The sequence below is a fragment of the Haematobia irritans genome, chromosome 4, assembly GCF_050003625.1.
Source record: "Haematobia irritans isolate KBUSLIRL chromosome 4, ASM5000362v1, whole genome shotgun sequence".
NCBI classification, from domain to species: domain Eukaryota; kingdom Metazoa; phylum Arthropoda; class Insecta; order Diptera; family Muscidae; genus Haematobia; species Haematobia irritans.
The window spans coordinates 211897940-211914210 of record NC_134400.1 but is presented as its reverse complement, the minus strand read 5'-3'; the positions used below and the strand labels follow the sequence as shown (position 1 = coordinate 211914210).

General features: G+C 35.5%; 2 protein-coding genes across 4 annotated transcripts in view; one reads left to right on the top strand and one right to left on the bottom strand.

The window, feature by feature from the left end:
- The window catches only part of rgn (regeneration), a 435985-nt gene extending 428196 nt beyond the window's left edge, over positions 1 to 7789 (top strand). For both annotated transcript variants that reach the window (XM_075307769.1, XM_075307770.1), the window contains exon 9: positions 4458 to 7789. In XM_075307769.1, coding sequence (XP_075163884.1) covers positions 4458 to 5988 — 1531 coding nt within the window. In that variant the 3' untranslated portion in view covers positions 5989 to 7789. The remainder of the gene's footprint in view (positions 1 to 4457) is intronic.
- barc (RRM1_TatSF1_like and RRM2_TatSF1_like domain-containing protein barc) overlaps positions 1 to 16271 on the bottom strand; it is an 89301-nt gene that overhangs the window by 885 nt on the left and 72145 nt on the right. For both annotated transcript variants that reach the window (XM_075307772.1, XM_075307771.1), the window contains exons 4-6: positions 3634 to 3800; positions 3371 to 3557; positions 2918 to 3054 (exon numbers count right to left, since the gene is read on the bottom strand). In XM_075307772.1, the coding sequence (XP_075163887.1) occupies positions 2918 to 3054; positions 3371 to 3557; positions 3634 to 3800 (491 nt within the window). The remainder of the gene's footprint in view (positions 1 to 2917; positions 3055 to 3370; positions 3558 to 3633; positions 3801 to 16271) is intronic.

The window sequence follows — 16271 nt, the reverse complement described above, 5'->3', positions numbered from 1 at the left end:
CACTTGCCTGATTTTAGTTGGGCCAAAACTACCATTGTCTGCCGTGGGAGGTTTCTCTCCTCCGATGCTATGGGCGGCGGTCGGACTCCGAGAACAGGATTAACCTTGCTTTGACAACATGTAGTTGTGTCGACGCACTGGGATGATCTTGGTCTACGCATAAAGATGATCCAGGGGTGTACTGCGGAGACATCCTGTTGCGGTTCTAAGGGTAGCGTTCTGACATGTCTGTATGTTATTCCACTGCGTATCGCTCGTTTGAGGTGTCCACACTGGCGCTGCATAGTTTACCACTGACCGGCCAATTGCCTTATATGTAGTTAACAAGGTTTCTTTGTCCGCACCCCAAGTGCTGCCGGCAAGCGACTTGAGGACCTTATTTCTACCGCGGAGCTTATCACAAATTGCAGTGGCATGGTCGGACTACTTAAAAAGGCTGTCGAATGAGACCCCAAGAATCTTGGAGTAATTTGTTGTCGGAATTGTTTCGCCATCGACTCTGACATTCAAATGCCTGCGTACTTCCGTGGACCATGTAGTGAATAGTGTGGCTGAGGATTTAGTGGGAGATATCCTCAAATTCTTTGCAGTGAAATAATTGGTAAAATCAGCGAGGTAGACATTCAATCGATCGCAAATGTCATCAACAATGGGCCCGGATGCCATGATTGTGCAATCGTCCGCATAAGACACAATCTCGACGCCGTCAGGAGGGGGTGGAATCGAGGACAGGTAGAAGTTAAACAGTGCCGGATATATCACCCTGCCCTGGGGAACTCCGTGTTTAACTGTACGGGGTTTTGACTTCTTGTCCCCGAATTCCATGTACGACTGGCGTCCACACATATAATTCAGAACGCAACGCTTCGTTCCTGCCGGTAGGGACGTATTCTCGATGTCCTCGAATAATCTGGCATGGTTGACCGTAGAGACTGGTCACAGTGTTTTAGGACACCACTTATGGAGAAGTTACAGCTTTTAAATATAAATACAGGAATTTTGAAGATTTAAGCTCACTTTTTAATATCAGTGAGGCTGTTCGATTATATGTTTAGCTCCATGACAATGGATCTCCTGTTTAGAGTGGATTCTCAAACCACTTGGAGAATCTTTGAGACAATCAGAAATGTCGCGGGCATCACTGAGAGAGTGTAAATCAGTGCTGAAAAACTTTTTTGGTATTCGGTCCAAACTGGAAACTATAGAGAATGGTGTTAAAAAAATATATATGAAGTCGATGTTGTATTATCATAGGCTTCAAATATTCTATGGATTTTATGAATTTTATGAAAATTCTCGCTTTCTCAGTTCTCTAGAATGACTCTAGTCAGCCAAACTGCTTTATAGTTCTCTGGCATGAACCTTTGATTGAATACCTACGTAATATAGATATCGAACTGCTAAGCCATCTCATTGAGAGATTTGACTGCTGTGCTACTACCAAATTTCTTTGGGTGCTAGTGACGGACAAGAATATAGAAAGGGACGTCCGTAACGTCGTGCAGGCATCTATAATTCCTTCGAAATTATGCGTGTGGGGTTGTGCATTCACCCACCCAGTATATCCTATACTGACCACCTACGTTCAGTATTGCCAGAAGTAGGGGAAATTTCCTACATGTAGGTTTTTTTCTAATATTTATCGTCTTGTAGGGACGTAGGGGCACAATGTAGGGACTTTTTCACTCAACACAATCCCAGCCAGATCTATACTAAAGGCTGTGGAAAGGTTCATTCGCCCGAACCGAAACATGTACAGTCCAGGCGTGTATAGATTTGTATCTGGCGTTTTCTTTTCAATGGCTCTATTAACCATGTTCCTTAATCTATATCTGTCCATAAAGCTCGAAAAATAATTGTATAATTAGATATAATGCATTTGGACATCAATTGCCTGTTTCGGTATCAGGCTAACATGTAATATAATAAGCAACGATGAGCCCGTCGTAAAACTAGGAAAAACACGACTAATGTACGCGTTAGAATTGTTGTTGTATCCTGGAAACCAGTTTCTGTTAATTGTCATATGTTGTAGTTGACTGTAGAAACAATAAGCATTGTTCGACTGTTCACCACTTAGGTGAATTCTAACAAAATTAGCTTTCTAAAAATAAATTTCGTGTTGTTGCATTACTATGTAACAAAACGAAATAAAAATAAGATTAAGGGACTTGTAAGTTATATGAAAAGATGATGTACAGTGGGAGAAAGGATGATTCAATTTGTAAGAGGAAATTTCCCAAATGTTTTCCCCATAAGGAGTTAGCATAAAGGGCCCAAAATTGAGTTATCTCTCCCAGCCAGATCTATACTAAAGGCTGTGGAAAGGTTCATTCGCCCGAACCGGAACATGTACAGTCCAGGCGTGTATAGATTTGTATCTGGCGTTTTCTTTTCAATGGCTCTATTAACCATGTTCCTTAATCTATATCTGTCCATAAAGCTCGAAAAATAATTGTATAATTAGATACAATTTTTACATTTTGGTGGCTCTAGAAGAGGAAATTAGAAGCCGGCAGGGCTTGATCTTTAACAATGTGTGGTAACCACGTTTACCACTCGTGCCAAAAAAAAATCTACCAAAATTTGAAGAAACCCATACCAGATATCTACCAAACAAATACTTCTATAGAAAATTTTCTTAAAATTTTATATTTATAGAAAATTTTCTCAAAATTTTATTACTAAAAATTTTATTTGTATAAAAAATTTTCTCAACATTTTTTTTCTATAGAAAAATTTCTCAAAGTTTTATTTCTATAGAAAAATTTCTCATTTTTTTTATAGAAACATTTTCCAAAATGTTTTTATAAAAAATTTTTCTAAAATTGTATTTCTAGAGAGATTTGATCTACCAAAACATCAAGAATTTTACTTTTGTGTAAACTGAACGGGGAGTTCACGTATTCATACTTACTTGTATTTGGTTTTTCCATCCCAATGCTCGGCTGTCAATTGTCGTTTGCCAAAAAATCTTCCATGCATCATTTGTATGACTAGATCGGCTTCCTCCGGCGAGGACATATTTATCTGGGCTACTCCTTCAGAATGACGCTAAAAAAAAAACAAAACAAAATATTTCAAAATCAACAAATACATTCTAAACTAGACAGAAAAAAATATATTTTTGTTTTCAAGAAATTAATTGACCCAATAATTTTTAATTTACTATCTAGTATCAATAACCGACATCAATTAAAAATTAATTGATCCAATTAAAATATAAAAAATATAAATTGATGCAATTAATTTTTAGTTTAATTAAAGAAACTTGTTGAATGAATTACATTTTTAATTGAATATTTTTTATAAATCAATTAAAAATTTTGTTAATATTTTTTCTGTCCAAATAGAGATTCTTCCCACTTACATCGTATATAACTACTTTGCGTACTGTACCACATTTACTACACTCTTCACGTAAATCATTTTGATAATCCAATATAAGTTGAACTTCCTTCTCAAACAATTCGGGATGAAAGAGATTTTTAATAATAACAGTTTTCTCATTTTTCGATCTTTCACCACGCATTTTTTCTGGTCGCCAATCGAATAATCTGGAACGGAAAACAAAACGTAAATGGATGGTTAACACAAAAAAAAACAAAAAAAAAAGAATATTGCAGAAGTTACTTCTCTTTAATCTTGGCCAACTTCTCTTTGTCCTTCTTTTTCCGTTTGGGCTTTAAGGCTGGATTATATTCTCCCCTCATTTGAAATTTGGCCGGTTGTACACGTATCTTATGACCTCGCAGAATATATTCGTCAAGGATTTTCAAAGCCAGATTAACAGATTCCACCTGAAAATATGAAATATTTTTGAGTGATTTTTCTTCAGTGTAGATCAGGGATAATAAATGGAATAGTACTAAAAATTGTACTAAATCACATTCGATATAGAACTTTTTTAAGGTTAAAGGTACTTTATCAACGTTCCCAAAGTACTATGCCTATCATTGCACTATAACTTAAAAATGAATGACCGTTCCCTTTTGTTTTTGAATAAGCCTATAAAGTTGTTGGCAAGGCATACAAAAAATTCCATTCCGGTCGGGTATTCGAACCCGGCTTTGAAATTGTGTTTCATTAAATAAAACTTCTGGTTTGGATACCCAGAATGTCATAGTTTAGGATATTTCCTGAAATAGCGCTGTGATTTATAAACCTTCCAAATGTTGTCACTCGATGATCCCACTCGATGATCGTCTCTTGTTCATTTAACTCTTCCATTCATAGTTCAAAAAGCGGTAGGTAGTAACACCCAATTTCGTGAAGGACTGGTGGAGATTGAAACTATTAGAAAAAGTGTTTTGTTCAATCGCAAAGCCGCAAAAACAAGTACAAAAGTAGCAACTTTATCAACCCTGGTAAAAGTACTTAAGTCAAGATAAAAAGCTACTCCAATTGTTTCTCATTTTTTTCTACTCACTTAACCACCCTCTCTTCTCTCATTTCAGATACAATCGGCGCGTCATAGCCGATGGCAGCAACGAAGAAATGGTAGTACCCACTCGTCCCGGAAGTCATCGTCGTCGTCGTCCACGTCCCCAACATGTTACACCCTTGCCCAGTGAAAATGATGTCAATTATCAACCCGAAGGCAGCACTCATCCCAACGATATTCAACAGAATTATAATCCCACAAGACATCCAAAATTCCGTACTACCACTCCCTATCCAGCATCGGCCAATACAAATGACAACGAAATCTTAGCTCCCCACGAAGTAATCACTACGGTTCCCGACAACATTGAGAAGAGAAGAAATAATCATGGTCGTACTCAATTGGATCGTAAATTGCAGAGGCAACGCGAAAAGGAATTGAGACGTTTACAACGCAAACGTGAGCGTCAAGAGAGAATGCGTCGCGAGAAACAAGAACGTTTGAAGAAACAACGCGAACAAAGAGAACAAGAGAAACGTAAAATGCGCGAAGAGAAAATGAGACAACGCCAATTGCAACAGCAACAACAACAGCAGCAACAACGTGAATTAGATGAAATCAGGCAAAAAGAAAACGAAGCCGCCCAGCAAAGACAACAGCGTGAGAAACAATTGCAAGAGCATGCTCAACAATACAAATTGCAAGAAATCGAAGATTTGAAGAAACAACGCGAAGAGGAAGAGCATAAACGCAAAGAAGATGAAGCCGAGGAGAGAAGAAGGCAGGATTATTTGGCAAAAATGCGTAAAGAGGATGAATTGGAACGAGCCAAGTTGGAGGAACAACGTAAGCAAGAATTTGCCAAGCAAATGGAAGCGGAACGTAAAGAGGAAGAAGAGCGCCTACGATTGGAAGAACAAAAACGCAAAGAATACGAAGAACGTCTAAAGCAAGCTGAAGATGAAAGAGCTCGCCAATTGGCCGAAGAACAGGAACGCAAACGTTTACAAGACGAAGAGAATCGCCGCATCCAGGAAGAAGAGGAAAAGCAAAGGCAAGCGGAACAAAAGAGGCGCCTCGATGAAGAAGAAGAACGTGTACGCCTACAAAGACTAGAAGAAGAGAGACGTGTCGAAGAACAAGAATTGGCTCGCTTGCGTGAGGAACAAAGAAAACGGGCCGAAATTCAAAGGAAACGAGAGGAGGAAATCAGACGTCTGGAAGAGGAACAGAAACGTATCGAAGAGGAAGAGGCCCGCATCAAATATGAGCTGGAAGAGGCCGAGCGACAACGTAAATTAGAATATGAAGAGGCAGCTAGACGGGCCGAAGAAGAGGCCAAAGCCAAAGAGGAGGAACGAAAACGTATGGAAGAGAAAGAGGAAAGAGAACGCCTGGAAAAAATCGAATTGGCCAAGCGTATAGAAGAAGCACGCAAAGAAGAAACCAAAAACGAAGTATCAAGCAATATTAGAAATCGTTTGGCTTCGCTTTCGCCCGAACTACGTAAAGAGTTCTTGGAGAAACGCCGACAAAGAAAGAAGGAGAAACAAATGCGTGAACAAATGGCGAGGCAGGCGGATAAAACGAACGATGCAGCCTAAACAAAACACACTCCCACGAAATACTTTTCGACCATACGAATAAGCGAAACCACTAACGCTTTCATACTTCCAAACTTTTAAACATTGCTCGAGCGAGAACGCTCGAATCGGCCCCTGTTTACAGGAAAACATCAGAGAATGATTAGTTTACACTCTTTTATTTTTAGCAATATAAGAGAGTTGAGAAACATTTGCTTTTTCATTTCTTCTTCAATAAATTTTCCTTTGTTTTATTTTAGTTTAATTTCAATCGAGGTTAAGAAAACAGTAACATTATTGAATAATGATAAATTAATTAAAGGAAAATTGGAAATTCTAAAACAAGGACAAAATTTCACGAATATACTCAATTTTTGTTTTTTTTTTTACTTGCGCCTTTTAAACTTTCCGATTTTAAATAGGCCAAAGCCGAAATTACTATATTAACGACCTTAAGAAACCGAAAGAAAAAAATCACTTTTAATCAAATTTGCAAAACAAAAAGAAAAAATCAAATGCCAAAATATTTATGTGAAAAAATATTTGCGAAATATTTTTTTCAAAACAAAAAAAAATCACATAAATTGTAAATAAAAATACATATCCCTAAAACGATGCTAGATATTGAAAGCAATGCAAAGCACCATTTTTGTTAACATTTTTTTTATAGATTTTTTAAAAAACAAGTATTTCCAGAGAAAAAAAACTCGACACTCCCATTCTATATGATTCTGTGCTATGATTCAGATAGTTTTTTTACCTACACAAAAAGAAATGTACCAAAATTATGTTTTAATTAAATTGAACAATTTTAATGAAAAAACATTTGGGAAATAGTTTTTTTTGTGTGTAAAAATTAAAAAAAAAAACGCAGTATCTTTAAAATAAAGAAAAAAATATACCCACAAAAATGAGGAAATAAACTAAAACGAATATATAAACGTAAAATACTTAAAAAGCTCTTTAAGATTTAAGTTTGTTTTTTTTTTTCTAAAAGCACTACTCTAAAATAAACTCTAAAAACGTAGCCATATGTGAAAAAGAAAACATATTTTATAAGTCTCAAAAACCAATAAATGCACAAATAATTTTTTTGTATAATTAAATAAATGTAAAATCAACAAGCAAGTAATTGTTAAACAATCTAAACTAAAAATTTATTTAAAATCCACACCTATGTTTTTATATAAACCCACCCACACGTACATATACATATATATTATTGTTTTTAACCCATGATAAATCCCATTTTTTATATGAATATTATGTTTTTGTTTTTTTTTTTTAATGTCGTCTGTATTTAAAACCAGAAAGTTACTGTTACATTTAAGCTTTAAATGATGATGAAAATTATCGTAAATTTTTTTTTAATATATATATATACATATTAATGAAAAATGTGTAACACGATTTTTTTTAATTACCTCAAAATGTAAGTTATATATATAAAAATTTTGTAATGTTATTTTTTGTAATAGAATTTATTTTTGGCTTCAATTGATTTTACATAATTGCATTAATAATCACAGCAACAACTAAATACCATAAACGATGTATTAAAAAAAATATTTTTAATTTAAAAAATTAAAAATATCTATATATGGCATTACATACAAATAATGAATTAATCATAAAGTACACTAACCTTAATGCAAAAAAAAAAAACCATACATACAGAATACCATTTAGAAAGGATAATATCGAAATAGTCAAAAAATATAATTTTAAAATAATATATCAATTAAGTAACAAGTAATATTAATAATAATTATAATAATAAAGAAGCGATAAAAAATAAAAGAACGAAAAACCTAAAAAAAAATCCAATGAGTTTTTCATTATTAAATGGAATAATTGTACCAAGTTGGTGGCATTCGGAACGAACGACAGAGGTTTTCCAATAAATGACTGGAGGTGAATTTATATAATAAAGAAATGTTATATGACCTAATCTCCTACGTGGTCCCTAAAAGAAAAAGTCGAAAGCCTCTTGGTGAGAGAACATGATCAGAAAATCATCCCGTAAAAACACCGACTTGATGAAAGTAAATGTTTTCCAAATCAATCCAATTCCGAAAAAAGCGAAATGTCCAATAGAGCTTTACCGAAGAATCGTCTTCGCATTCGGCTAAAAATCGATAATCGGCCTTCGGCATAAAGACGCCGATGAACAGAAACCGAAGCTTTTTGTATAATTTATTTCATATCGAATTGTCTCAGTGTTGAATTTGTCGCAGTCAAAACACCCAGCACAAATAAAACATAAACAAGTATATACGGCCGTAAGTTCGGCCAGGCCGAATCTTATGTACCCTTCATCATGGATTACGTAGAAAGTTCTGCTAAAGACGGTCATCCACAATCGAATTACATAGGTTGTGGTAATACTTACCGATGGCAAGGTATCTTAAAACTTCTTAACATCGTCTTCTAAATTGTAAGTTAGTCCATACGGGGTATATATTCATTAGCGTAGCTAGACAATTTTCCTAGGGGGGGCTATAGCCCCCCTAGCTAAAAATGTATAGACTGAACTTATAGGTTCAATCATTGTTTTATTTCATAAAAAAGAATAAAAAAATAGAAAAATAGACATCAAAATAATATATAATAAAGCAACTAAAAGTAGTTCCACACTTTTCTCAGCAAAAAAAATTGGGATTTGTTTTAAAGGCACAACTTTAAAAGCACTTCCAAAAATATCCTCACAAAGAAGTTAATTATATTAACTACACAAGAAGTTTTTTACTTCATTTTTTCATATTTTAATGCGTAATTTTTGTTTTCCTTTTTTCAAATAGTTTAAAAAAAGAGTAAGAATAAATAAAATGGTAAAAATTATTCAAATTTTACCACAAAAATGCTAAATCTATTATAGAAAAATCGATAATTTTTTAAAATATTCAAACAAGCGTTGGAATGCATTAAAAATCATAAAAAATATAAAAAATATAAAAATTATTATAAATTAATGTTTTTTAAAGCTCGAGGTCTTTATAAAGGGTGATTTGTTAAGAGCTTGATAACTTTTTTTTAAAAAAAACGCATAAAATTTGCAAAATCTCATCGGTTCTTTATTTGAAACGTTAGATTGGTCCATGACATTTACTTTTTGAAGACAATTTCATTTAAATGTTGACCGCGGCTGCGTCTTAGGTGGTCGCCCGAATCTTAGGTGGTAGCCCGAATTTCTTCGGAAATGTTGTCTTCCAAAGCTGGAATAGTTGCTGGCTTATTTCTGTAGACTTTAGACTTGACGTAGCCCCACAAAAAATAGTCTAAAGGCGTCAAATCGCATGATCTTGGTGGCCAACTTACCGGTCCATTTCTTGAGATGAATTGTTCTCCGAAGTTTTCCCTCAAAATGGCCATAGAATCGCGAGCTGTGTGGCATGTAGCGCCATCTTGTTGAAACCACATGTCAACCAAGTTCAGTTCTTCCATTTTTGGCAACAAAAAGTTTGTTAGCATCGAATGATAGCGAACGCCATTCACCGTAACGTTGCGTCCAACAGCATCTTTGAAAAAATACGGTCCAATGATTCCACCAGCGTACAAACCACACCAAACAGTGCATTTTTCGGGATGCATGGGCAGTTCTTGAACGGCTTCTGGTTGCTCTTCACTCCAAATGCGGCAATTTTGCTTATTTACGTAGCCATTCAACCAGAAATGAGCCTCATCGCTGAACAAAATTTGTCGATAAAATAGCGGATTTTCTGCCAACTTTTCTAGGGCCCATTCACTGAAAATTCGACGTTGTGGCAGATCGTAAGTCTATTCATGATGAAATGTCAAAGCATACTGAGCATCTTTCTCTTTGACACCATGTCTGAAATCCCACGTGATCTGTCAAATACTAATGCATGAAAATCCTAACCTCAAAAGAATCACCCTTTAAATATTTATATAATTCCAACAAAAGGTCGACCAAAAATCAAATAAAAAACGAATAAATAAAAATTATTTATTTGGGAAAATATCACACAATTTTTTAATTCACATTCAAAACTCTGAATTCGGATCACACCGTAAGAAGTGATGCAAATTTATTGCAACGGCTGTTGAAACGGTGGACATTCGTTCTATGACGAGTTCCTATTACATTCATCGCTTCTCCGCCAATTTGGCACCACTTCCGGACCCAAAAAGAACATTTTCACTTCTTTTTTGGCGACGCTTTTTTGCAGCATTATTAAGATATTAATTTATGAAAGAATAATTTTAATACCAATTACTATTTTTTAATTAAGATGACTAAACCAGACTAAACAATATAATAAAGGAGCTTTACAGCCTGTTACTGTATGTCGAATGAGCTCTGTCGATCGACTAAAATGGAAACAAACAGCTGAGTTTATAACCAAAAAACAGCTGTTTCTACACTGTTAGAAAAATATGTTTTTCATATGTTCCGATATAAACAAAATGTGTTTCGGGCACGATTTTAAACCACAATATATTTCAGTGCGAACATGTAATTTTCCTAAACTAACACTAACTGTTTGGGACATCTATGTTAATATGTTAGAATATATTATGTTTGGGGCATGAATGTTTCATAAAAATCATATGTGTGAATACAAACATATATAAATTTACAAATTTCAACTAAACATACATATGTTGTGATATTTTATTCAAAGCGACAGAGAGAGTATAGAGAGAAATAGAGATGGAAACCGGGAGAGTTGACGAAAGATATCAATATAACACAGCAAAAGAGTCAAAAGAGAACAATTTCTGTGAAACCGCTTGTATGTTGTTTCGGAAAACTGTTTTATGATAAGGCCAAAAATTTGATATGTTTAAGTCTAAATATTATTTAATTTGAATAAAGAGAATATAAAGGGTGATTTGTTAAGAGCTTGATAGCTTTTTTAAAAAAAAAAAAGCATAAAATTTGCAAAATATCATCGGTTCTTTATTTGAAACGTTAGATTGGTCCATGACATTTACTTTTTGAAGATAATTTCATTTAAATGTTGACCGCGGCTGCGTCTTAGGTGGTCCATTCGTAAAGTCCAATTTTGGGCAACTTTTTCGAGCATTTCGGCCGGAATAGCCCGAATTTCTTCGGAAATGTTGTCTTCCAAAGCTGGAATAGTTGCTGGCTTATTTCTGTAGACTTTAGACTTGACGTAGCCCCACAAAAAATAGTCTAAAGGCGTCAAATCGCATGATCTTGGTGGCCAACTTACCGGTCCATTTCTTGAGATGAATTGTTCTCCGAAGTTTTCCCTCAAAATGGCCATAGAATCGCGAGCTGTGTGGCATGTAGCGCCATCTTGTTGAAACCACATGTCAACCAAGTTCAGTTCTTCCATTTTTGGCAACAAAAAGTTTGTTAGCATCGAACGATAGCGATCGCCATTCACCGTAACGTTGCGTCCAACAGCATCTTTGAAAAAATACGGTCCAATGATTCCACCAGCGTACAAACCACACCAAACAGTGCATTTTTCGGGATGCATGGGCAGTTCTTGAACGGCTTCTGGTTGCTCTTCACTCCAAATGCGGCAATTTTGCTTATTTACGTAGCCATTCAACCAGAAATGAGCCTCATCGCTGAACAAAATTTGTCGATAAAAAAGCGGATTTTCTGCCAACTTTTCTAGGGCCCATTCACTGAAAATTCGACGTTGTGGCAGATCGTAAGTCTATTCATGATGAAATGTCAAAGCATACTGAGCATCTTCCTCTTTGACACCATGTCTGAAATCCCACGTGATCTGTCAAATACTAATGCATGAAAATCCTAACCTCAAAAGAATCACCCTTTACATTCTGAACCAAGAGAATAGACATTTGAAAAACAAACAGCTTATGTTTTCGCCTTGAGAGCAGCATTTTATGTATGTGTGGACATGTGTTTTGTTTATCATTTTGGCATTATTTTTTTCTTGGTTCGTTAAAAGAAATCAGGGGTCTTCATAAAAATAACGAAAGGGCACTATACTCTTTTTAGAGTTGGGACGGTAAAATGAAATAAGGAGGAAATAGTGAAAAATTACACAGTAAAATGTAAAAAAACAAAGTTTAGTTTCTCTTTATTAAAAAGTAGTCCACGAGGAGTTGACGGACACCATCAAATATAAAAGCGGGCATTAAGTTCGACTTTTACAGCTAAAACAATTTAAAAAGTTTATTTTCTTTAAAATGAATTATTAAAGAAAAATAAAAGGAATTTTAGAGCGATGGTGTTAAATGCTAGTAAAAAACTGTTCACTCCTAAATAAATTTATGTTTATATTATAAAATTATGTATGTATGTTTATACTGGACTCCACGTTCTTCTTTTGTTAGTTTTTGAATTCCTTCCAAATTTTAAAGTTTTGTACAAAAACAGTTTTTTATTACAAGATTGTTATTTTTGCAATAAAAAATAATATTTTATCCAACAATCATTCAATTTCGTTTATATCAAGCACTGTTACTGACTATAAATCTTTAATAACGCACATTTCGATGTTTCATTTAAAAAAATTAATATAGTATAAATATAAATGTGTAAATTAAAAAAAAAAAAAAAAAAAAAAAAACAAAAAAAAATGTTCGGACGGAGCAGGGATTGAACCCACGACCCTTTGCATGCAAGGCAGACATGCTAACCACTGCTCCACGTGGCAAACAAATGTATGTTTCTGTTAAATAATGTTATGTTTGCATGGGCTCGTGGGCGCTGCAAACTATGCTATATAAATGTAACTTAAAACGATAATTATCTACTGGTGACTATAACAGCTACGTAGCCCAGTGGATAGTGTGTTGGCTTACAAACTGTATGGTCCTCGGTTCGATTCTCCGTGCAGGCGAAAGGTAAAATTTAAAAAATTTATAAAAGTGAATAATTTCTTCAACATTATTTGTATTACAGAGAAAGGTGCCAATAACTAAAAAATTTCGTGGAAGTGAAAATTACGATTATGTGAGGGAATGAGCACAATCGTGTTTGGGAAAAATTCTTCCAAGCATATAATATTTTTGGCTCAAAATGCTTCCAAACATATAATATGTTCACATAAAACAAACATATTAATGTTTCGGCAGTATGCAATAATATATGTGCTTCCTGCAAAATATGTTTGGAACATATGTTAAAGAAGCGATTTTTTTTGAGGGTGTATGCATTTCAGTCGATCGATTGAACTCGTTCGACATACAGAAACAGGCTGTTAGTTATTCAACTAAACCATAAGTTCAATCACAGCTCTATTTCATAAACATCAGACTTCAAACAATGCCATCGGCAACTGCTACCACAACCCAAGTAATTCGATTGTGCATGAAAGTCTTTAGCGGAACTTTGTGCGGTTGTATATACTTGTTTAATTTTTATAAAAATGTAAAATCGTAAATAGGTTTTCAAATTCTGGGAGGGGGGGCTAAATTTTTTCTGGGGGGGGGTCTAAGCCACCTTCCCAGAGGCCTTCCTACGCTTATGTATATTAGACAAAAAGAGGCCGTTCTTGATCGGTATATATCGAGGAGTCTATAAATAATTACGAACCAATATGAACCAATTGCGTGGTAATAAGAGAGCCAGAAGTGAAATATGGGGGGTCGCTTTATATGGGCCCTATATACAATTATGAACATATATGGACCAATTTTTGTTTGATAGGGGGTCGATTTATCTGGGGGCTATATATAATTATGGACCGATTTGGACCAATTTTTGCATGGATGTTAGAGGCCATGTAACAGATTGGCTGATAAATCCCCGGTCTAACAAAGAAAACACGTATTTTTTTGTCAAAATTAGTTTTTATTATTCAACATAGTTCTCTTCAAGAGCGATACAACGATTATAACGACCTTCCAATTTTTTGGTACCATTTTGGTAGCACTCCTTCGGTTTTGCCTCAAAATAGGCCTCAGTTTCGGCGATCACATCTTCATTGCAGCCAAATTTTTCCCTGCGACCATCCTTTTGAGGTCTGAGAACAAGAAAAAGTCGCTGGGGGCCAGATCTGGAGAATACGGTGGGTGGGGAAGCAATTCGAAGCCCAATTCATGAATTTTTGCCATCGTTCTCAATGACTTGTGGCACGGTGCGTTGTCTTGGTGGAACAACACTTTTTTCTTCTTCATATGAGGCCGTTTTGCCGCGATTTCGACCTTCTAACGCTCCAATAACGCCATATAATAGTCACTGTTGATGTTTTTTTTCCCTTCTCAAGATAATCGATAAAAATTATTCCATGCGCATCCCAAAAAAACAGAGGCCATTACTTTGTCAGCGGACTTTTGAGTCTTTCCACGCTTCGGAGACGGTTCACCGGTCGCTGTCCACTCAGCCGACTGTCGATTGGACTCAGGAGTGTAGTGATGGAGCCATGTTTCATCCATTGTCACATATCGACGGAAAAACTCGGGTGTATTACGAGTTAACAGCTGCAAACATCGCTCAGAATCATCAGCACGTTATTGTCTTTGGTCAAATGTGAGCCCGCGCGGCATTTTTTGCACAGAGCTTCCGCATATCCAAATATTGATGAATGATATGACCAACACGTTCCTTTGATATCTTTAAGGCCTCTACTATCTCTATCAACTTCATTTTACGGTCATTCAAAATCATTTTGTGGATTTTTTTGATGTTTTCGTCGGTAACCACCTCTTTCGTGCGTCCACTGCGTTCACCGTCCTCCGTGCTCATTTCACCACGCTTGAATTTTGCATACCAATCAATTATTGTTGATTTCCCTGGGGCAGAGTCCGGAAACTCATTATCAAGCCAAGTTTTTGCTTCCACCGTATTTTTTCCCTTCAGAAAACAGTATTTTATCAAAACACGAAATTCCTTTTTTTCCACTTTTTTCACAACAACAAAAGTTGTTTCACAAAAGACACTCTATCTCACAAACTAATTGACTTACAGACGTCAAATTTTGACACGAATTATTTGAAGATTGGTACTATATAAAAATAATATGCATTTAATACTAGCGACGCCATCTATGTGTCAGACCGGGGACTTATCAGCCAACCTATTATAAATACGACGTATCGAATTTCACCCGGATCGGATGAAATTTGCTCCTCCAAGAGGATCCGCAAGCAAAATCTGGAGATCGGTTTATATGGGGGCTATATATAATTTTGAACCTATATGGACGAATTTCAGCTTGAATATTAAAAACCATATTCTAACACCACGTACTGAATTTCAACCGGATCGGATGAAATTTGCTTCTTCTAGAGCCTCCGCAAGCCAAATCTGGGGGTCCGTTTATATGGGGGCTATACGTAAAAGTGGCCCGATATGGCCCATTTGCAATACCATCCGACCTACATTAATAAAAACTACTTGTTCCAAGTTTCAAGTGGATAGCTTGTTTCGTTCGGATAGCTTGTAGCGTGATTTCCACAGACGGACGGACGGACATCGCTATATCGACTCAGAATTTCACCACGACCCAGAATATATATACTTTATGGGGTCTTAGAACAATATTTCGATGTGTTACAAATGGAATGGAATGGAGGCTATAAAAATGTACAAAAATTCCTTGTTTGTCATTAATAATATCAAACTACGGAATCTGGATACTAAAAAGTCTGTTATTTCTAAAATAATATAATAAGACATGGGCTGAATTGCCATTTATTGTTGTTTTTATGCCTTTATTGAATAAATATGCTAATATTGATTGAAATTTGTGATTAAAGAATTTTGGAGTACTACTGTCCAATGACCCTCGCTAGATCGTAAACCAACAATATAACAGTTCCACGTTGAAGATGTAGAGGCTTCTTAACAATATTCTTGGGTTTTCTGAGTCCATGAGAATTTTCGTCAGTCATTATTTTCGCGTCTTGAGCAAAAAGAGGTGAGCTTCATCGTCAAAAATTTAATTAAGTTCATCGATGCACTGTTATTGAGTTAATTCACGTGAAAAATTGTAAAAAATAATCGCACGAAAATGTTCACGATTTAATTCCGCTTTTTTTTTTTTTTTTTGGACGTGATGAATCTTTTTTGTGAAGCTGCCTTTCAATGGCCGTTAAAGCCATCATACGCAGCACAAAAATGGCTCTGCGCTATTTTGATCCAATTTTGCTGAAGCGTCGTCTTGAAATTATCAACATTTTGTTTTTTTTAGTGGCAATTTTACTCTTACCAAAATGATCCAAAAATCCATTTGATGAAATCCGGAGAGTTTGGTGACCATTGTGGGGTAGAAATGAAGCGAAGAACCTCCTATTAAGCCAATGCTTTGGTGCTGAGTCCTGTTGGAATAGCCATGGACTTTGGCCAACATATTTCTCTACCCAGTACTTCAACACTGTACTGGAAA